This window comes from Silurus aristotelis, assembly GCF_946808225.1.
Source record: "Silurus aristotelis genome assembly, chromosome: 13".
Taxonomy (NCBI): Eukaryota; Metazoa; Chordata; class Actinopteri; order Siluriformes; family Siluridae; genus Silurus; species Silurus aristotelis.
This window is the reverse complement of record NC_139586.1, coordinates 20,045,549-20,068,422: the sequence shown is the minus strand read 5'-3', so window position 1 is coordinate 20,068,422 and position 22,874 is coordinate 20,045,549. Positions and strand designations below refer to the sequence as shown.

Sequence of the window (22,874 nt, the reverse complement as noted above, 5' to 3'; positions counted from 1 at the left end):
ATTTTTTTTTTAATAAGAATGTTATATTAGAAGTGCTGCCAAATGTATTGCGAAGTTAATAATCTAGTCCTTTTATTTTGGTTGAATTTTTATTTTGGAATTAATATTTATTTTACTGTGAATTACTAATGAATACACAACAACATCATGTATGTAAAATCAAACACACGGAGTGTCTTCTGAACTGCTTTACTGGTTAAATGTACTGGATGAGATATGCAATATATGGACAAAAAATTGGGACACCTGAGTTTTCCAGCCATACGTGGTTCTTTCTCAGTGTTAGCACAAAGTTGGAAGCAGAAAATTGTATAGGGTGTCTGTGTATCATCTGTGGAAGCTTGGAGACACAAACCTGTTCCAGCATGACAGTATCTCTAAGCACAAAGCCAGCTCCATGAAGATATGTTTTAGATGGGTTTGGAGTGGAAGATCGTATTTCTTAGATCTGCAATAGATCGCTGACCTCACACCTATTGAACACCTATGGGATGAATTGGAACGCTGACTGCAACCCAGGTCTCCTCACCTACTGTACACCAGTTCCTGACTTTACTAACACCCTTTTGGCTGACTGAACTTTCACACGCCACAATCTAGTGGAACATCTTTTTAGAAGCATGGAGATTACTATAACAGCAAACGCAGACTAAATGTGGAATGGGATGTTCAAAAAGCACATGTATCTTTTTATCATGTGTCCACAAACCTTTGTTCTGTGCCATTATGTTTGTTTCTTTTCTGTATATGACACAGAGAAACCTATTCGTTCTTTTTCAGCTAAAAACAAGCGCTGAATTGAGCACACAATTCTACATCTGCATCACATGAAACAGTCCTTTGACCTTAAACCATACATCTATTTTCAGGTTTGAGTTAAAGTTTAATTTATCACTAGCTTTTTTGTTATTAATTTCACCATAAAAAGGATTTATTTACTTTAGTCAGCTGTGTCACCATAGCCGAAGGGCATGCCTATGTCGTCTGTTGTGCAGATGTCCTTTCAACAAAAAGACACAATTTTCAGTTTGAAAATGGTGTTTAATGTGATATAAACCCTACTTTAGCTTAGACCTAGTTTTGTATTACAAGTGTCCAGGCCACGTGGCTGATTCTGTTCTTGCATAGCTATTTGTTTGTTCCTTAGCCAGCAGTCCAGCCATGGCGAACGACGCAGATAACTCACCTTGCTTTTTGTGTGCTTGTTTTCAGGAGCAGGAAGTTTTTATCTACAGCCTGAAAGAGATGTGTCCCCTGAGTCACCCGCAGAAACTCCTCTGTTGTCCGGCCGTGGTCACCTGCCTCACGCTGCTGCCAGCCAGGTCAGAGGTCAGTATGAAGCCGGTTCACACATTTGCCAGTTCTCTGGCTGGGCTTCTTTCAGATGTCCAAAGACAAATTAAAAAGAAATTGTTGCCTGTCAGTTTAGTCTTTATAGGCAGCAGCTGTTTTGGACCTTAATTTCTGCCTGATAATTATAAGGTAAGTTCAAAACTCAACCAGACTATCAACCTAAGCTGCTCATCTTTACACCTGGATTGGGTTCTGCTATTCTACTCAATTATAAGGTACTCTGAATGGAGTTGGTTAGTCAGTTAGATGTAACTCAGAGAAAATCTATTTATTTATATATATATATATATATATATATATATATATATATATATATATATATATATATATATATATATTTTACTTTTTACAAGAGTGGACTGCCAAGACTGCAGAAAAAGTAAATATATATATATATATATATATATATATATATATATATATATATATATATATATATATATATATATATATATATATATATATTAAAAGAGAGAGAGAGAGAGAGAGAGAGAGAGAGAGAGAGAGAGAGAGAGATCAAACCAGAAGGGAATGATGAGTGGAAATAAAAATCAATAGAGAAAACTAGAACAATACCTAGTAATAGAGTTAACTGTCACAGAGGCAACTTTCAATATGGTTAGACTTATAGTTATTAAGTCTAAAATATAAAATATTTATAGCTTTTTAAAATTATGTTTATAAAATGTGAATGAATTAAAAGATGTAAAAAATATATACAGTACAGACCAAAAGTTTGGACACACCTGCTCATTCACACTGAAGGCATCAAAACTATCAATTAACAGATGTGGAATTATATACATAACAAAAAAGTGAACTGAAAATAAGTCATATTGTAGGTTCTTCAAAGTAGGCATCAAGAGAATGCCAAGAGTGTGCAAAGCAGTAATCTAAGCAAAAGGTGGCTACTTTGAAGAACCTACAATATGACATATTTTCAGTTGTTTCACACTTTTTTGTTATGTATATAATTCCACATGTGTTAATTCATAGTTTTGATGCCTTCAGTGTGACTCTACAATTTTCATAGTCATGAAAATAAAGAAAACTCTTTGAATGAGAAGGTGTGTCCAAACTTTTGGTCTGGACTGTATATATTGCTGGATTTTCATTAGTGTAATGTATAAACTAATCTACATTTCTATTTGAATTGTAGTATGTTAAAGTCTCAATAGTTCACACATTTATTGTTATTATAATGATTATATAAGTTGGCCAGTGTTTGCATTTGCTGCTTGCCTGCAACCACATCCTTTGTGCAAATGAGCTGCTAGCCAACTTTACCCCATACCACTCCCAGTCTTTACGATGAAGGGCCTCTCCACTGCCCAACACAGAGGCTTTTCCACCTTTCTCCTCCTCTTGTTTGAAGTGTCCAGTGTGCAGGTGTTAGTGCTTCAGCTCTCCAAGGCAGATGGTCCTCTTAACAGGCAACAATGACAGAGCTGCTCTTCATCCCTCTCCAAACACACACTTAGACTCCTCTTGTACACTTTGATGTGGCCTACACCTATGTTTTTGAAGCGCTCGGGGTCAATGGCGAGCGCTTTGTGCCTTTAGGGCGGCATTAGGGACTTGAGCTAAACCACATTTCGAAAATAACACACTAAATAAAATGGCAACAATGCTCTAGGTTCGTCGAGGATAATCATTTTTCAGGCCACTGTTTATTTTTTATTTTTTGTTAAATAGTAGGTTAAATATGACCACATTGGCATGAGTCTAAGCTTACCTATCATATATTCAAAATAATGACTGTAAATTGACCAGTAGAGAACCTGTGCTGAATGATTTATTATAAGCACACTTTATTACCATTTCAATTAATAGAGCATGATACATTCTCACACCCATAGACAGTTGCATTCCTACACACCAATATATGCAGTAAACGGTATGAAAGAGAGCAAAATATGCCTAGAAGAGCAACAAGGCCTAGAAACATTCAATATAAATGGCAAACGGTTAGGTCCTGTTTTTGTTTGCTGGATGAGAGATGTCTGAGATTATTTCAAGGGCTTTATCCTGGATATGTAAATATATTATGGAAGACATACAAGCGATTTTAAGACTAATTATCTTGGCAGCAGGTTTTTTAACTCTCTAAGTGTTGCTGGTGCTGTTGTTCTCTTATTTCAGCAAGTGACTGAGCACACAAAGACATAGTTTTTCTGAAAAAAGGGTGAGTCTAGGCAGCAGTATGGTCATTGCAAAATCACTGATTGTGCTTCTTCACCTCTGTTCATTTCGGTACGCTGCCAATTATTTTAGTAAGCTCTAGCTATGGTTAAATCTCAACCCTCTGGCAAAGGCAACCCAGTTTCTGGCTTAAATATCCGGTTTATCAGAATTTCAAAAGGCTTATAAGCTTAATTTATTCTTGAACTATTTGGCACAATAATAGCCCCAAGGCATGAATATTGTGCTCCATATTTATTTGCTTGTGCTTGTATGCAGACATATAATGCTGCCAAACATATTAATGATATGGTTTTGGTTTCAACTGACCACGTCAGTTGTAGTTCTATCGATGTTTAACACGTTCAGACACAGTGTTTTATGATATACTGATCTTGTGAAATTAGCATTTAACAGCTTTACCCAGATTAGACATTCAAATAGACAGTCCACGTAAAAAAAAGCAGTTCTTTAAGTCCCCCCCCCCCCCCCCCCCCCCCATCCTCTTCACTGTGTGGAGAGACACTGGGCTTCTGGGTCGTGACGTGAAAACTTTTCTGACTGCAGTGTTTTTCATGTGTGCAACCTCATATTTATACCTCAGGAATCATGACATGGTTATGCTACCCTGGGCACAGAAAGCAAAGTGAAATATAAGTTTTGTTAGAAATGTATAAAATAAAGAGATGATTAAAAGTAACTAACTTGAACTGTCTCAATGCTTGTGCAGTCTCTCCCACGGGTTTTCGCTGGCATGGCAGATGGCCTGATTGCTGTGTACACACTAGTGGATGACTTGCCATTGGAAGGCGAGGCCTACGTGTGCTCTCACACTGTGAACAAGACTTTGTTGAAGATGGAGGATTTGGACCCACGCCAAAGACCATACCCTGTAAAATGCATCGTGCCTGTACGCTCCGGCTCTGAGGTGTGGTACACTAATGGGCCAGGTATGCTTGTGATCGACAGTCTCACACTGCAGCCGATTCGCCGCCTCGACCCTTACGTCCCACCTTCCTGCGTGGTCTCCATGGCGTCCGCCCCGAGTTTCAGAGGTGATGAGGCCATCTGGTGTCTGGATGACCACACTAACAAGCTGCTAATGTACCATGCCAATAGCTACCAGCTCTGTGCCAGTTACAGCTGTGGTGACTCGCACCCATTACGAGATGTTTTCCCTATCCAGAATCCAGCAGGAGTTACAGATGTCACTTTGGATACTAAGGTACAAACTGAGGAAGAGGAACCAGTTTCACCGGAGCTTAAACCTACACACAGTGACAATGCCATCGTGACAATAATGCACAGCAAGGATGCTGGCACACAGATCCTCAACCAGCAGGACTCAGTAGATTACTGCTCCATCAGCTCCTCAGGGTTCAGCTCAGAGCAGCTGGCAGGACTTACCAACTTAGAAGGTTCCAGCTCAGGTGCCCTCAGCTCCCTAGCCAGCTCCAGCAGCATGCCCTTCTCCACAGATTGTGAGGATTCAGACAGGGCTCAAGACGAGCAGAACTCAGAGGAGTCTTTGCCTCTAGAAAGTGCAGATCCACCACCACAGAACCGGACCATTTCCAACCTTCAGGCCCTTAATGTGGTTCCAGTTAGCGACACATTATGGATACCCAGGTACTGCAAACTTTCTATGTTTGGGTTCAGGGCTGATGGGAAGGGAAGCGAATAAATAATTTTTGTGCTGTTTTTGAATTTGTTAGTAGTTACTAAAACACAGGCCAATCACCTTAAACTCTTCAACTTTCTTTTAAACCTGTGGGATACACTGAAATAATAAATAACATCAATGTATACATGCCAGATTCAGACAAAATACAGTTTTTTTACACTCTGTCTCTGGGTAATTCGATGAGAAAATATTTTTACATACAAGCAAAACATAAGGCACAATGGAAACATTAATGGAAGATGAATACAGATAAATGCACATGAAACAAATAATTAGTTCTTTGTTATAATTTCTATTATTTTTCAGTGCTTTGATTCTACAAGTCTCCGGAACTGCATTTGAGCAGATATTCCCTCAATTGGTGTTTTGTTGGTGGGGATGGAGATTGTTAACATGTCGCTCCAAAATTTCCCATACTGTCAAAGTCAAATTGGTTTCAAAATAAAAAATGTGTAAACGGCCATAGTGTATGATTTGCATCATAGTCATACTTATCAAAGCATTCAGTGAGCTTGCATGCCCTTTATATTGGTGTGGGATCATCCTGTAAATAACTAGTCACCTCCGGATGGGGAAAGATGATCAGTATGAAGAAATCATTGCATTGATTTGCATTGTCAATGGCTTATTCTTTAGTTTGCCACCCAAATGTGGTTTGGGATAACTGATGGCACTTCTTGGTTGCAGACCAAAAGAAACTGATACTCATACTAATCAGCTGATATGTGGTCAATTATTGAAGGTGTGTCTCTTAGTCCATAGAGGGTTTTTTGGGTGTTTCGATTTTCTTTCACAAATGTCAAAGCCTGGGTACGTGTTTGAGGAAATTTCAGATGGAGTCATTGTGGATCCCTGTATAATAGGCTTTGTTCGTCCAAATTCTTATTTACTGATCTGGGATTAACGGGAAAGTATTGTTTTGGCACTGGCCCTGGGACCTGCCTAATATCAAGGGCATTTAACCGGATGCTTAAACCAACTTTTGGAATGTATTATGTCACTTGAGAAGTAATACGATATTCCTGGAAACGAAAACAGCTTTACGAGATAACGCTTCTCTGTAAACGTTCTGTCACGAAAGATTAAATTACAATCCTATGTGTGGATTGTAATGTGATGAACAAATGATGAGATAAAATCATCATTATATTCTATGTTACAGGTGTGGAGGGGACATAATGGTGATCGAGGTGCAGGAACAGTCAGGGCTGCTTCGAGGTCGTGTGATCGCTGTGCTGACTGTCCCAGAAGTACAGCAGTATGGGTGAGTGCCAATGCCGTGCCATATACAGCCTCGCAATCCTGCCTAAAAGTTTTCCCTTGACATGCGACCTCATCTGTGTCAAATCATATCTAAGAATCTTAAACCCGGCTTACATAACAGTGCAGTAAATGTACTATTTGATCACATTTATCACAGCTTGGAGGGCTGCCCAGTGATCCATGTAGCCTCCATGAGCAAAAGCAGCTGGGCCTCAGATGTGAAGATAGGAATATTAAATTTTATTCACTAACTAGAAGTTATATATTTAAAAAAAATAACTAAAAAAGAAGTCCATACTTAGAGACAGTAAGGTTATAATAATGTATGTATAAGGTAAGCTTGTATTAAGGAAAAAAATTGTAATGAGTGTTCATGCTATGGTCATTTTCCCTTTAAACAATGGAATTACATCTTTGACTTTATCAGAAAATTTTACTTGTAGCTTTTGCAGTAGAGTTATGAGGCTGATGTCATTACCAGGTAAAGAAGGCATTTTTTATTCCAGTTTAGCACTTATTAAGCTGCATATCTTTATTTACAGAAAAACTTTGATTTTCATGTGGCTTGAAAATCCAATTCACGTAAGAAGTTTGTGTTGGATCTATGATGATCTCAGATGTTGAGCTATTGTATAAGTTGTTCAGGAGCTCATGGTTCCACAACGTCAACTGACTGTTTAAGACTGTAGAAAGGACATTACTCATATTCACACACTCCAGTGCTCATGGTAGTTCTCTTTTCAGTGTTTTGTATTGTTTTAAGATTTATAATCACACACTTGATATCACCCAAATGAGGATGGATTTCCCTTTTGAGTCAAGTTTCTCTCAAGGTTTCCATCTAAGGGAGTTTTTTCTTGCCACATTTTTCCCAGGATTCCTAATATGATCTCTAAAATTCTTATGTTCTCTAATTCTGCTTTGAGGCCATTGTGAAAAGCACTATAGAAATAAACTTGATCTTGAGCTTGATGATTCCATTTATATCAGAGTGAATCTGCATTAAAAATAGTTTGCATTCATACTAAATTATAGTCCTATTCACTTCAAATGTGCATTTGCACCTTCTAACCTTGAGTTCTGAGGAAAAAAGGGATTGTAACGTTGGAAAAAGCGTAACACACTTCACTGAATTACAGTAGCAAGATGGCTGATACAAGTGTTTTAATAAGGGAAAAAATAATGATTTACATTTATAATTTCATTTGTTTTAATTAAGCTAAAGGTGGTTTAGGCCGAAACTGATTGAGGATATTACTATTTTTGGTTTACTGGACAAATGAAATTTTAGTTTCTTTTCCAAATGTCCGAATAAGGTTTCTGAAAATTTCGTTGTTCAACCAGCTGGGTTGGTTAGTGGTACACAACCCATATAATTATTTTTCACAGCACCTGTCATGACTGATCTTACCTTATTGGTTGATTAGTCTGTGCCACCCTTAGTAATTACAGGTAATGAAAACTATTTATTTGATAATTGGAGTACCTCCATTACAACTAAAGAAGCAAACATCTTTAAACAATTATTTGGGTTAAGGGAATGATTATGTACATTTAATGTTTGCATGCTTTATTTCAAAAAATAAATGTAAAGGCCCATATAAATAGGAAAAGGCTGTCCATAATTACAGCACTGTGAGAGGATATGATCACATAAAATACTCCCAGAAATGCCCAAAAATTGTAAAGAGCCAAACTACAGGCAATTCAGCAATGCTGTGGGCTTCTCTCATCATGGTTTAATATGTGCACTCTTGTTATACACTGCTAAGCTCATAGTCTTAACAAATACAAAAGCACAAAAGATAGAGAAAGAATGTGAACATTAATTTGGCAACTCAGTTTCAATAACACATTCTGATATTCATCAGGCTGTTATGGCTCACAGGACTGTTATAATTATACTGTGTCTCTAAAAGCTTTAACATTTGGCAAGAGAGAGAGAGAAGATAAAAATGTATTAAAGAAACAAGGGTAGAAAGGCCACACACATAACCACATACACAGCTGGATCAGAGCAGACATGTCGCCAGGTCACACAGGAATTTTTGTCCAGCAAAAAAAGCAAGACCAAAGGACACCCACATGTTCAGTACTGAGTTTATACACATTTTTAAAGACTTCAGTCTCAATATACACACATGTAGAATGGAGTAATGACATTTTCACTGGTCCCTTAAGTAATAAATGCTTGCTCACTTCAGATGACATCCAGAAACATTAGGATCTGTAGTTTTAAAAACTCAGAAGACTTTTTTTTTTTTATATCCATCATAGCTTTACCCAGATAGACCAGACCTGAGTGTAAGCGTTAAACACCAATTTTTCATCCAGCATATACATTTACCATGGACACTTGATGAAGTAGAATTGTTATGGCTCTTCCAGTCAGGTGTTCAGACAGTCTTTCAATACTGAATTTGGACTGGATCCAGATGGAACTCATGATGAGAGCTTGTACTTGTCTAGACGACATCACTCTCACCTCTGCCCTGTCAAATTGGAGTCCTGCCAGGTGCAAAGTCTAGCCAGCTGTCCCAAAAAGCGTGAACAATTCCGTGTTTTTTAATCATGTCTTTGAGCTGAACCCCTCCCAATGCTCTGAAAACATGCAGAGTCTGACTCTTCACAACGACCATAAATCTTTCCAGTCAGGTAAACTGTAAAAAGGAAGGGTAAATACAACAGACTGTCTTTACCATTTCATTTTAAAAAGAAAAAGAAAAAAAAAACACTTTCTCTATTGGATTCTGTGTTACATTTTGGCTCTAAAAGAGTTACCCTGTGTCCTCTTATGCTAGTCAGCATAAAATTCACCTGACTAGTATATTGTCTGGGTGGCTCCTAAACAGGCAGCCTAAACAACTTGGTAAGCTTTCCTGCGCTGTGGTGTCTCAGTATGAGCTCTGTGGCTTTGCACTCCAACTGTTGCATCTCTGACACTGTGTAGCAGTTCCTTTCTTTACACATTTGGTTTACATTGGATGGGTGCTAGCTTGTTTGCTTTGACTAGCTAGATGCATTAAAGAACCAAGGCTTGTCTGCTATGGCTGAATGATACCATACAGAAAGCCAATACACTCTGAGAAAGGATACAAAACCTTCTTTCTCCTTGTTGCCAGGGTGGTACCTTTTAAATATTTCAGTTGTTTTTTAAGTATGGATTTTTTTTAAGTGCATATAGTGCACTTTTTTAAACACTATATGGACAAAAGTATGTGGTCAGCTATGTATTACATAATATCCTTTTTTAAAACACCAACCTCCTTCTTATGCTACTGTAAAAGCTTATATTCTTCTGGGAAGGGTTTACACTATATATTGGAATGTGGCTGTTGGGCATTTGTGCTCATTCAGCCAGAAGAACATTGTCAAGTCAGGTATTGATGGCAGATGAGAAGGCCTGGCACACGGTCAGCGTTCCAATCGATTGATCCAAGATGTTTAATAGGGCTGAGGTCAGAACTTGTCCAGATTGGCAAATCATAGCTTCATGCACCTAAATTTGTGCACATTGTCATGCTGATACAGGTTTGGACTCGGCCTTTTAGTTCTAATAAAACGGAATCTTAGAGCATATAAAGACAGTCTAGGCAGCCACTTATGGGTGTGATGGTCAGATGTCCACATACTTTTGAATTATATAGTGTACTTTATAAAAGAAAGCACCTTTGCTACCAACCTGGTAGAGTTTAGCAAGTTTTTTTTTTTTATTTATTAGATTTGAAGGGCAATGCCACATCAAGGATTTTTGCTGCAAGTAATTAAAATCTCTATAAAGCAATCCAACTTAGTCACACACATCATGAGCACTTGTTCATGAGTGCATGCTTTTATTCAGAATGATTGGCAGATGGTTTAAAGGTGCAAATTGAAGATACTTCAATCTTTCTTGCTGGAAACGACCAACTTATCATATTTTCTTATAGAGAGACATATTTTAAAATGTCAGCAATGATGACAGGTGTAGACTAGTGATCTACATGCCTGAATAACATTTAGGGTACATTTACATTAAAAACTGGCAGAAAACTTAAACTAGTTTTCTTGATGCATACCCTCTCCATTCAGCTTTAGTTCATGTTCTGCCTCATTTCTACCAACATTTGAATAGGTTAAAAATTGCTGCTCTGATTATTTCTGAAACAAAGAAAATGAATATCCAGTAAGTAATGGCCAGACTGGGCAGCCAGACTGGGTATGACTTCTAACAACTCTTAGAAGTTAGAACAGGAATCTCTCTTAGTTAAGAACAGGAATCTAAGATTACCATGGGCACAGGCTCACTAAAACAGGACAGTTAGAGCAATTATTTTTAGTTGTCCCATAAGATAAGCATTTTGCACCATACAACATAGTCATATTAGTTCCAATCAGTTGGGTCAGCCAGAAACCTGACTGTCATGTCCTCTGTCTTTCTAGAACATAAGTATGACTGCAAGGTCATTTCTTTCTTTTGCATCAATGAACACAAGTGAAAGGTCTGTGGGAGTAACTGCCTGCTGTTCAAACACACAGGTCACCTTAGATCGTGTAGAATAGTGAATAGGGAGGTGGTTTTTCACCAGATAAAGTGCTGAAAGGACACAAGGCAGCCACATCAAGGTGCTTTTCCACTGATATGTTGCCAGTGTCAGAGCCAGTGAATATCACTCTCTTCAGTTTTGCAGTTGGCAGAGTTTTAGTTCATTCATTCTGTGCTTCGCAGGAGTGCTACTTCTTAATCCCAAACAGCACCAGTTCTCACACCGTAAAAAATATTCGGTGACATTTAGGGGATTAGTTAAATACATAATCAGGACAAGAAATGACAAGCAAGGGTGTGATCTTCCACAGCTGTTAGTAAAGTCGTGTTACGGCCCACGTGTAATTACGTGTATTAGCTCACCGTTCTTATACACTTTAAAACGTTTGCTGGAGAACGAGCTAGGATTAATGCTAACACAAAGGCAGATCTGGGTGATTTATCACTCCGTTGTCGAATTTCTTTCAAAGAACGGCACACTTTGATGTACTTTGTCAAAGATGAGTTATAAGGGAGGGTGGACATACGGGCATGTCTCCTCTGCTGAATCCTTTTGAATCATTTAAAGGCATTGCTCAACCCCACACACACACACACACACACACACACACACACACACACACACACACACACACACACACACACACTCATACTGTCAGTAGTGTGTACATCATTTTAAGATGTTTGATTTCTGTCAGCACATCATGCTTTTTTTGAGTGTTATAAAGCAGGCATTCTGTGATCCAGTATAAGTTCAGGTCAATCAGTGAAGAACCAAGCCAGCAGAAAAGAGCTTAATCCCACATTATACACTCCATTGAATAGCTCATATCAGGAAGCCACGGCTCCCTAAAGGCCTGACTGATGAGATTCAGCAAATGGAACTCATTATTTCTCAACCCACAGGAAAGCCTGTTTAGGATTATTTCTTAGCTATAGAAATAATAAAAGATATTTTAATATATTAATTAAACATGACTTTCTCTCCTCATGGGAAAGATGCAGAATCAGCTTAAGCATTTAAATACAAGACTTTCAAGAGCTTAGTCCATGCTGATATTAAAATATTTAGCAAAAGTTTGCAGTTACTGGTTTTATTTTATGTAGATACAATTCAGTGGCAGATTCTGGGAGCAGAAATATGTGCCTGGTAGATTTTACATTTTTTCTTTTATATTGAAAATTCAATTTGATGTAAAGATGCACTAAATCACAGGCATTAGTTCTTTTATTACTTTTTCATTCTTTGCACCATAAACAGCTGGTAAGTGAAAAGGAAGAGCCATTTAATTCCCAGTGGCACCAATAAACACGAACACAACTATTGATTTATTTTGTGGTTTATTTGGCATGATCAATCATTCATTCGTTTATTCATCATCTTTAGTTTTTTTTTAGCCTGGTCAGGTTTGCAGTTGATCTGGCGTCTATCCTGGCAACACATACTGGGAAAATTCACCCTAAATGGGGTGCTATTCACAAGATATTCACACCCAGGTGCAATTTAGTGCATGTTAGTGCACCTAGGGGTAATTAACTGCCTACTGCATGCTTGTGGGAGTTGGGAACAGACCAGAGATCCTGGAGGAAATCCAAGCACACACAAGGAATAATATGCAAAACCCGATACAGTTGGTAACCTGAGTTCTGGCTTGAACCTGAGACCTGGAGATGTGAGGCAGCAAAGTGTTAAATAAAATAAATGTGTAATAAATATGACTGAAAATAATAGCAATACAGGGTTATTTAAAAAGAATGAACTGAATTCATTACGGTTTCAATTCTTATTTTATTAAGGACAAGTAATATAAAACTCCAGCCAAATCACAAGTATTATACTCACAATCAACTTAGAAAAATTCTCTTTCAAATGGTCACTGACTCGTTCCATGACGATGCTTGAGAATTGAGGCAATGCATCATGATATCGGTTCATTCTTTTTGAATAGCCCTGTATTTATTTCCAAATTCCTAAAATAATCATAATAATCTGCAGAAAACTAATGCAGAGAACTTTGAAAGGATGCTTCGAGATGCTCAAAAGTGGTATAAAGCAGGTGAAGTTTTAGACCATAATGTGATCTCAGGATCAAACCCTGAAGCTGTAAAATACGATCAGTGGGTCTCATCATTCATCACACCTACAAACACAGTTATTTAGAAAGGCACTTTTTACCCAGAAGAGGAAAATGCAGGAAATAATTACATTAAATTAAACTTAACTTTACTTTAAAAAACTCTGAATAGGAAGATAAATTGGTTAGAAATGTGTATGAACATTTAATTGAATAAAATATCTGGACTTTTCTGCAATTTCAAAAGCATGAACAAAAAAGTGTATATGGTACAGCTAGTATGTTGTAGCTTACGCCTCAGCGACGTGCTAAACTATCTTGGATTTTTTGCGACACATCCCAAAAACCGGCAAAGGTTCACAAAGGAATCTTTTTGCTTCACTGCAATGTGAATGTAGTGTTGGACACGTTTGCTTCTCAGTGGTGATTATTGAAGGTGGAAATTGTCAGCGGTGTGAAACTATGGCAGCAGAAACCAATTAAGTGCAAATCATACTCGTGGTGCATTTAATAATAGTAAATTGTACACAGCAGTGGGAAAGTCCAGAGGCAAATGTGATTTCACACAGCTGGGGGAAACGCTAGACTCCATTAACGGATTCAGATGGGTTGATCACAATACAGGAAGTAGGGCAAAGTCATGATCACTTTCAAATGGAGTGCAGCCGTGCACCAAAAAAGCCAACGTCATAGCAGCCAGTTTACAGTGCCCTTTGTTACAGGACCAGCCAATCTAGACCAACCGAAGCCCTAATTCACCCACCTGCATGCAATAGTTTGATGCTTCAGAGGGCCCTGATTAGCTGAATCACATGTGTTCGATTATGGTTGAGGGCTAACTCCATAGGGGGGATGATCTCCAGGTGTAGGGCAGTTCATCTCAGCTTTTCAACAGCTTCCCAGAAAAGAGCAACTTGTGTTTCTAGGAAGAGTCAACAATATTTATTTCAAGAGTTTCAAGACCATTTACACACATCTCACACTTTAGTTTCTGTCTCTTTCCCTCTCTTACTCTCTCATTTTCTTCACCCCCTCCCCCCCTTTTCACTCAGGGTCCTATTGGAAGCTGCGCTGGTTGCAAAGGACACTGTTGTATGCGGCTTTCGTAACGAAAACATGGCCTGGTGCCTGGCTGTCTGGAGGGGCTGGGGAGGCCGCGAGCTCGAGCTCTTCTACCAGTCCTATGAGGAGCTTGGCCGTTTGGAGACCAACATAAAGAAAAGAAGGTAGCTGTGTGTGAGCGCGTGTGTTGCAGAGCAGAATCGCAGCACTGTGTGGTTAAAAGGTGACTTTAGGGAATACACACATGTGGAGCTAACAGGACTCAACTATGGGGAATGAGCTGACCTGCATACTAGATACTCTACACTTACACAAGCCATGGATTGAGCGTATATACTGGGCAGCTGGATTCAGAGACTTCATTACACAGACAGACACCTCATACATCATTGCCATATGGGCTTACACATGTCTATACATTTTGGACTGTATCTCCATACACACACATTATTATATTGGCTAAATCAGAGGCATGAGTAAGGAGAAGTGACATAAGTGCTATGTTTATGAAAGGGAAGGTACATTAACTCGGTAAAGGACAATACTAGGTGTGTGTGTGTGTGTGTGTGTGTGTGTGTGTGTGTGTGTGTGTGTGTGTGTGTGTGTAGCACAGCAAATTAATCAGCAACCAAGAAATTTGAGACTAGCGCACACAGACTTCCTGTAACAACAGCTCAGCTGTATTGGATGTGTATCTGACTTGGGGCCAAGTCAGTATTTGTATTTCAAATTATGACCAGCAATAAGGAGCCCTGTATTAACCTCATCTTCCCCGGAGAAACTTCTTTATACATTGAAGCCAATCACAGGTTTCTAAATGATTTCAGAATTTTTTCGGACCTGAAATGTAATGGTTCATCCAAGACATTTGCTTATTTTGTTTTAGTTTTGCACAGGAGCAATGAGGCTGTTGTAGTTACCTTTCACATATATGCAGCATCCATCATAGCCCATGCAGTTTTCAATTAATATGAATAGATTTGTTGACGTAGTTTGGGACACGGTGCAAACTTTCATCCTAGACAACCAGAAACATTTATTTTCCTTGGTGCAAATTTGGTACTTGGTATATTTTACCTCTTTAGACTCAGCCTTCCAAAGTGTACTGGTGCGGTTGTACTAGAAAGTTGATCATAATATAAAGACGGTGACAAATGAATTAAAATATCAAAGTCTTTTTTGTAAGGGTTTGACTCATTATGAGTCATGAGGACAGTTACACTGTGCTTTGGGGTGTTTCTACAAGTGTCTGGAAGTGTACTGGAGGGACAGACACTATTCATCCAAAAGATATTCTTTCAGTTGGTGTTTTGAAGATAGTGAGCACTGTCCACCAACACGTCCCTCCAAAATCTCCCACAGGTATTCAGACGGGTTGAGATTAAGTGAGTGTGAAGGCCATAGCATATAATTCACATAATTTTCATCATCATTAAAGTACTCAGTGAGCTTTTCAGGTCTGTGGATCAGGCTGAAGTTGTCTCGGAAGAGACCAATCCCATTAGGACAGAAATGTTTCATTCAAGGATAAAGGTGACCAGTTACAACTTTTTTATTGACTTGCAGCTACTTTTTCTTCTAAGAAGGCAAAAGAAGGACAATTTAAACCATGGCAACCAGAAAAATGCTGAACATTTGTCAAATTTCAAATAATCTGTAAAATCTGTAAATATTAACTATTTTTAAACATCTTTGTGAGATATGCATTTGAACAATGACTAAATTTTATTGAAACAATTATACAATATATAAGCTTTGGCCATTCTGTATATTTTAGGTAATACTGTAGATAGCTACACTATATGCACAAAATTATTGGAACATCTAACTTTTCCAGCCATATGTGTTTCTTTCCCAAACGGTTACAAATCTGGCATGCGGTTGTATAAAATACCTTTTAATGTGGTACTGAATTTTCCCTTCACTTGAACTAGGATACTTAAACCTGTTCAGATCTTTACTGGTCTGCCAAAGAGTTCAGACCTCAGCCTTATTAGACACCTTTGGGATGAAATACATCAGTACCTGACATTACTAACACTCTTGTGGCAAAGATCTCCACAATCACATTTCAAAATCTAGTGGAACATCTTCCCAGAAGAGTGGAGGCTTATAACAGCAAATGAGGAACAAATATGGAAAGGGATGTTCAAAAAGCACATACAAATCTTATGATCAGGTTTCCACAAAAACCTTTTTGAATTTGTGTATATTAGACTTGGAGCTCCAGTGCAAAACTGAAAAAAAAAAAAAAAAAAAAAGCAAATGTTGAACCTGAATATTAAATTAAATTATTTCATACATTTGGGTTAGAAAATAGAAGAAATTCTATTATAAAGAATTATTTTACTTTTACACTTGCAGAAATACCAGCATGTTTGCTTTTCATATTGTACATATGTAGCAGTTTGTATGCAGGTAATTGTATGATATTTATGTTCTATAAATCTGCATGTGTAAATAGATTGTTGCTGTATTGTAAATTTAAATAAAAGGTTTTTTGTTGAATTCTTGTATTGTTGACATTTGTCTAACCTTCATTGACATTAGCTTGCATAGCACAATGTGTGAATCTACATAGATAATTAAACAACAAAACTCCAGTGTGTAGCGTAGTGAGGATTTGTATAACCTTCTTGAAGCATATAAGAAATGGAACTCAAAAGGGCATAATGTTAAAGGAGAATAATCAATGACTAGGTGGGGTTATGCTAAAGATTAGTTCTTTCCAATAGCAGCACACCCCAAAGTTAATTTTATACCGCAGCAATTTGGCAAATAAATAATGTGAATCAATAATATAGATGATCTTCTTACACTGGTACCTCTAAAGAGTTGAGATTTATTAGGCAGCAAGTGAACAATCAGTTCTTGAAGTTGATGTGTTAGAAGCAGAAAAATGAGCAAGTGAAAGGCAATAAGCAACAGTGACACGAGCCAAATAGTAATGGCCAGCTAACGTGGTCAGTGCGTCTCCGAAACCTCAGGTCCTGTGGTGTGTTGTGGTACTGCAGTGGGTACATTGTCAACATTGTCATGAGCGCACAAGACTCAGTAAGGCTAGCCCTTCTATCTATTCCCATGGACGAGCTACTGTAGCACAAATTGCTAAAATAGTTCATGCTGGCAGATAAAAAGGTGATGGAACACACAGAGCATCACAGGCTGCTGCGTATCAATCACCGAAAGCACCTACACTTGTCACCTGGGCATCACACCTGCATCATGGAGCAATAGAAGAAGATGGCCTGGTCTGGTGAATCACTTACCTGGGAAAGAAATGGCAGAGAGAGCTGTAGAATGTAAGTATATAGTCATAATTTCTTTATTCGCTTCTATGCAAAATGTTATAACATTTATAAACAGAGTTTCCTTTTTTACCAACTTCTCTATGTTCTCTTATTTGTTGGCGTGAATAAGGTAAGCAAAAAAATTCAACTTGTTACGGTTACCAAGAAAAAGCTTGCGGTCCTTGTCAAAAGCTTATAGTTACAGCTTTACCTCTTATACAGCAGTTACACACACACACACACACACACACACACACAAAACATTGGTATGCGGATTGTATGGGTTGTATAATAAACAATGATGTATTTGATCAAGCACTTTAATATAAAGAAGGCAGTCGGAACTGCTTTCTGAGCTGCTCTTATAGAAATATAATATTTACTGACCAATCAGAGTCAAGTATCTACCAAATGCATTAGTATAAAAGGCATAATCCATAATAATTACAACATTACTAAACATGTTAGATGAACAATGGCCTCCTATTGTTTTAACACCAAAGAGATTTCAATCTAATAAGAAGAACTGCAGACATCCTTCATCCTGTTTAAACACACACACACACACACACACACACACACACACACACACACACACACACACACACACACAAAGACACAACCTCATTACTGTCATACATTCGCACAAGCTGTCTCACAAGCTATACAAACAAGCAGTGGCATTTCTTCCACAGATACAGCATGAGTGATTATTCTGGAAATCTGATGACAGACTTACACACAGACACACACACACACACACACACCTGTCAGGAATGCCTCAACACCATGACACACTTCTGATAATACTGCACTTATAGAGGAGGTCATACAGAGAGAGCTCATGCTCAATCCACATGATTTAAAGTTGTGTCTCAATGCTCCTCTTTCTGATTTGATTTGAAATGAGCCCACACTGTTTTTTCTTTTTGTGCCTGTTATTTAAGCTCAGTTACATGGAAAAAGAAATAGTGCAGAAGTATACAGATCTCATGAGATATGCGTACGTACACAAACATTCTAAGTAAATGAACTTGTACCAGATCAGCCAATTCAATTCTGTGAAAGAGCGAATTCCAAGGAAAGAGCTGATGATTCCTCACAACACAAACCTGTGAAATAGATGCCAAAAGTTGCTAAACACTGCACATGGTGGCCCTCAAACAGCTCTGTGAATGTGCCTCTGTGTGGTGAAGAAACACCTGTTTGTTTTGCATGACATGAATTAGTCAAATATAATTTTCAGGATTTAGCTCGAGGCTCATCCAAAAACAGATACAACATTGGTCAACCTGATCATTGGGGGAATGTCTGGAAAGCAAGAGAGGGGTTGATAAAGTGGACCGCTGGATGGATGAACATTGTGGTTTAAAATATAAATATTTAAAAATATCATTAACAGTATTTAGTAGTCTTGGCAGTCTGGAGTAGCACCTCAACTCTGAGTACATTGGTTTATTTTGATTTTGGTACAGTGTACATTGTTTTTAGTATACACCAATCAGGCATAACATTATGACCACCTGCCTAATATTGTGTTGGTCCCCATTTGCTGCCCAAACAGTCCTGACCTGTCGCGCATAAATAGCATTAATGTCTTCATCAATTTGAGCTACAGGAGCTCATCTTTTTGATCGGACCACATGGTACAGCCTTCGCTCCCCACGTGAATCAATGAACATTGGCCGCTCATGACCCTGTTTACCACTCGGTTCACCACTGTAACCTCCTTGGACCACTTTTGATAGATACTGACCACTGCAGACTGGGAACAGCCACTTAGATCACTCAGATCTTTACACTTGTCCATTTTTCTTGCTTCTATCACATCAACTTTGAGAAAAAAATGTTCACTTGCTGTCTAATATATCCCGCCCACTAGCATGAGGAGATAATCAGTGTTATTCACTCACCGGTAAATAACAATTAATTTTATATTGCATGTAAACAGTGACAGCTGGTCATGAGATTTCATTTGAGATCTAAAACATATAATCCATCAATGTCTCAATAAACTATCAGACACAAGGACTTATTCATGGCATAATAAGAATGTAGGGCAAAGTCATTTTTATGCTGGGTTTCTTTCAGACTAGATCTGTTTTGTTCTGTTATCTGTCCTTTTAACTGTCATTTGTACTTTAATTGGACAACATGTAATTAGTCTGCCTACATTTCCTTCCCTCTTTGAATGAATAGAAGTAAACAATCCATCACATCTATGGTCATCAATCCATCAATCACTGTAGTAGCTCTGCAAGCCATTCTATTTTTCCAACGGGCACTGCTTGTTTAGTATCCGAAACCAAACCTCATTTTAATATCTAGTCAAGTCTGCATTGGGTTCATATCTTCACATCCCTCAACACGTTTTTACTTTATTTACAAAATATCCTCTACATGATTGCCATTTCTTTGTAACACACACAATGTCCTCCACTCATTATGAACTCATGCTAACACACCTAGTGGTGCTTGTAAATGCAGGTCCCATCCAAACTTGTGACAGCCTGTATTAAAGTAATTCTTGTGGCAGGAAGCTATGAAACATTTGGAAGGCATTTTGGGAGAAGTTAACTTCCCATATGTATGTATAATTTCGGGGCACCCTGTATTCAGTTTTATTTTATTACTTTTCATTTTTTTCTTGAAAGCATTAGATAACTGCCAAATAAGTCTGTTTACTTCTTTCACTGTACAAGTAAGCCGAGTCAGAAACCTCTGCTCAAAGGCCCCTTGGGAAAGCCATTGTAGACTATTTTAGCAAACAGAATTTTAGTTAACTGAAGGCTTCACCCTAACACACTGTCAGGTTTGGGTGATTAAAAATGCTCGATTTTTAAGCTCCAGGGCTTAAAGAAGAGGCCCATATGACCTTCTTTGTATAAAAGATAAATGAGTGCATTACGGCTTCTATTTAGTTACATGTCTAAGCCTCTAGCTGAATATTCAATGCAGTTTAAGGATTGAAAAGATACAGAAAATGCCATTGATAATGGGTTTTCAGTCCTTCATGTATCCACATATATAAATGAGAAAAGTCTGGTCATGTTGCTCTTGTGTTTTGGGATGTTAAACAAATATCACATTCCCAAACAACAGACAAAGTCAATGTTTTGTGCCAATTTATTATGTTGTAGAACTGAAGCTGCAGCAGCTGTGCTGAGAGTTAAACAGGATGCCTGTGTATAAGGAAGGAAGGATGGCACTAATGGAGTCCATATGGCACAAAGTTATAGAGAAGACCCTTCAAGAAGCGTGTCCCTGTACAACAAACCAGTCTGCATGGAGGCAAGACAAGGAAGTGGGATTTTAGGAACCTAGAGGTGGGATCCAAAACGCAGATGCATGACTTGTGGTCAATCTGCCAAAGTTCTCCCACACCACCTCACTGCTGCGTTCCCTTCACTGGCTTCCAGTAGCTGCACGTATCAGATTCAAAACACTGATGCTTGCCTATAAGGCCAAAATGGACCAGCATCATCTTACCTCAGGGACCTCATCACGTCTCACACTGCATCATGCTGTCTGTGATCCTCCAGCACTGCTCGACTGGTACTACCTTCTCTTAGAATGAGAGGTAAGTATACTTCAAGGCTATTCTCTGCTCTGGCACCGAGATGGTGGGATGAACTTCCCCCAGATGTCCGTACAGTGGAGTACCTGGCTATCTTCAAGCGACGATTGGAGACCCACCCCCTCCTGAAGCAAATTAACACTTTCCAAGTTTGCTCTGTAGAATTGAAGCAGAATTTTTTTATATTAAGTTTGTAATTTAGCGTACAAGTGTAGATTTCTTAATTGCTAGAGACTCAAAGCACATTTGTACGTCGCTCTGGATAAGGGTGTCTGCTAAAAGCCGCAATTGTAAGTGTAAATGTATACAGAGCAGAGGGTAGTGTATGTGGCATGTCACTCTCGAACCTTTCCATAAATAGATCTAAAGATATCTATTTCTCGAATTATATAACACTGTAACACACCATCTCAAACTGATTTAGTTTAGCAATTAGTGTCAAAATTGCACTTGTTCATATCTACCAGCTCAAAGTTCGTCTGAGAGTGCTGTTAAATTGTTTAGTTTATATACACTATATGGCAAAAACATTAGGCACCTGACTTTTTCCGCCATATGTGGCTCTTCACCAAATGGTTACCACAAAGTTGGAGGCACAAAATTGTACAGGATGTCTTTTGATGCAGTACCAATAAACTTTCCCTTCACTAGAACTAGTAAACCCAAACCTGTTCCAGCATGACAGTTGAACCTGTGCACAAAGTCAGCTTTATAAAGATATGGTTTACATGTGTTGGAGTGGAAGAATTAGAGATCTGACCTCAACACCTTTGGGATGAATTGGAACTCTGACTGCACCCCAGGTTTCCTCACCCTACATCAGTTTCTGACTTTACTAACACTGTTGTGGTTGAATGAGCACAAATCTCCACAAGCTCAATCCAAAATCTAGTGGAACATCTTTCCAAAAGAGTGGAGGTTATAATAGCAGTAAATAGAAACTAAATTTGCAATTAGATGTTCAAAAAGCACATATGAAGGTTAAAGCCAGGTTTCCTCAAAGACTTTAGTTTTTTCAATTCCACTTCCTTTCTATCCACAATTCCCTTCAAACATTTAATCTACTGGCTGCAGTCTATTTTAAGTACTAAAACTAGTCTACATTATAAGCAGAAAACTAACATTTTGGCCAAAATTTTTGGCGTTTAGATAGAATTCAGCCACAGAGATATTTTCCCAGATTGTCTTACATATGTGATGTAAGACACCCTCCCACACTGACGGAACAGGATTGGGAAACAGTACTGTAGTTTAAAGAAAAAGCTTTTGGTCCAGTCTGATCCAGCTGGCTCTGTTTGTATAAATTGTCCTTCATGTCCATCTGTGGAGCGAAGACACAGTGGTGCCTTACAGCAGAGCAAAACATAGCTAGACTTGTCCCTCTCTGTGTATCGTCATGTTTCAAGCTTCACACTAGCCAAGTATAATTTCTCGCACAGGATCTCTCTCTCTCACACACACACACACACACACACACACACCCACACACACACACACACACACACACACACACTCTATTTTTCTCTCCGACTGAACACCTCCACTTACTCACACACATGCAAGCCTTTACATCACAATAACTGCATATAGTAGTCATACTGTATTCATAATGTATATGACAGTATATAAAATCTCACATGGTCTGAATATGTCTAAATGACATATAAATCCCTGTACTGAATGTTGATTAGCATTTTTTTTTTTTTACTTGCTTGCTTGCTTACTTAACTTCGAGCTGAAATAATTTTCCGTGTAATTTTCACCAGAGAATAAGGCATGAACAGCATCCGTTCAGCTCTGGAAAAACTCAAAGGCAAACACTTTGTTTGCAATGCCACTATCTGTATCTATATTTAACTAGTAT

General features: G+C 38.3%; 1 protein-coding gene across 1 annotated transcript in view; it reads left to right on the top strand.

Annotated features, from left to right (window-relative positions):
- Nucleotides 1–16,651, top strand: part of lrrk1 (leucine-rich repeat kinase 1) — a 108,780-nt gene extending 92,129 nt beyond the window's left edge. Inside the window, exons 31-34 of the mRNA XM_083558967.1 lie at nucleotides 1,213–1,329; nucleotides 4,265–5,163; nucleotides 6,381–6,482; nucleotides 14,134–16,651. Of these exons, the coding sequence (XP_083415093.1) occupies nucleotides 1,213–1,329; nucleotides 4,265–5,163; nucleotides 6,381–6,482; nucleotides 14,134–14,311 (1,296 nt within the window). The 3' untranslated portion in view covers nucleotides 14,312–16,651. The remainder of the gene's footprint in view (nucleotides 1–1,212; nucleotides 1,330–4,264; nucleotides 5,164–6,380; nucleotides 6,483–14,133) is intronic.
- Nucleotides 16,652–22,874: the final 6,223 nt, after the last annotated feature.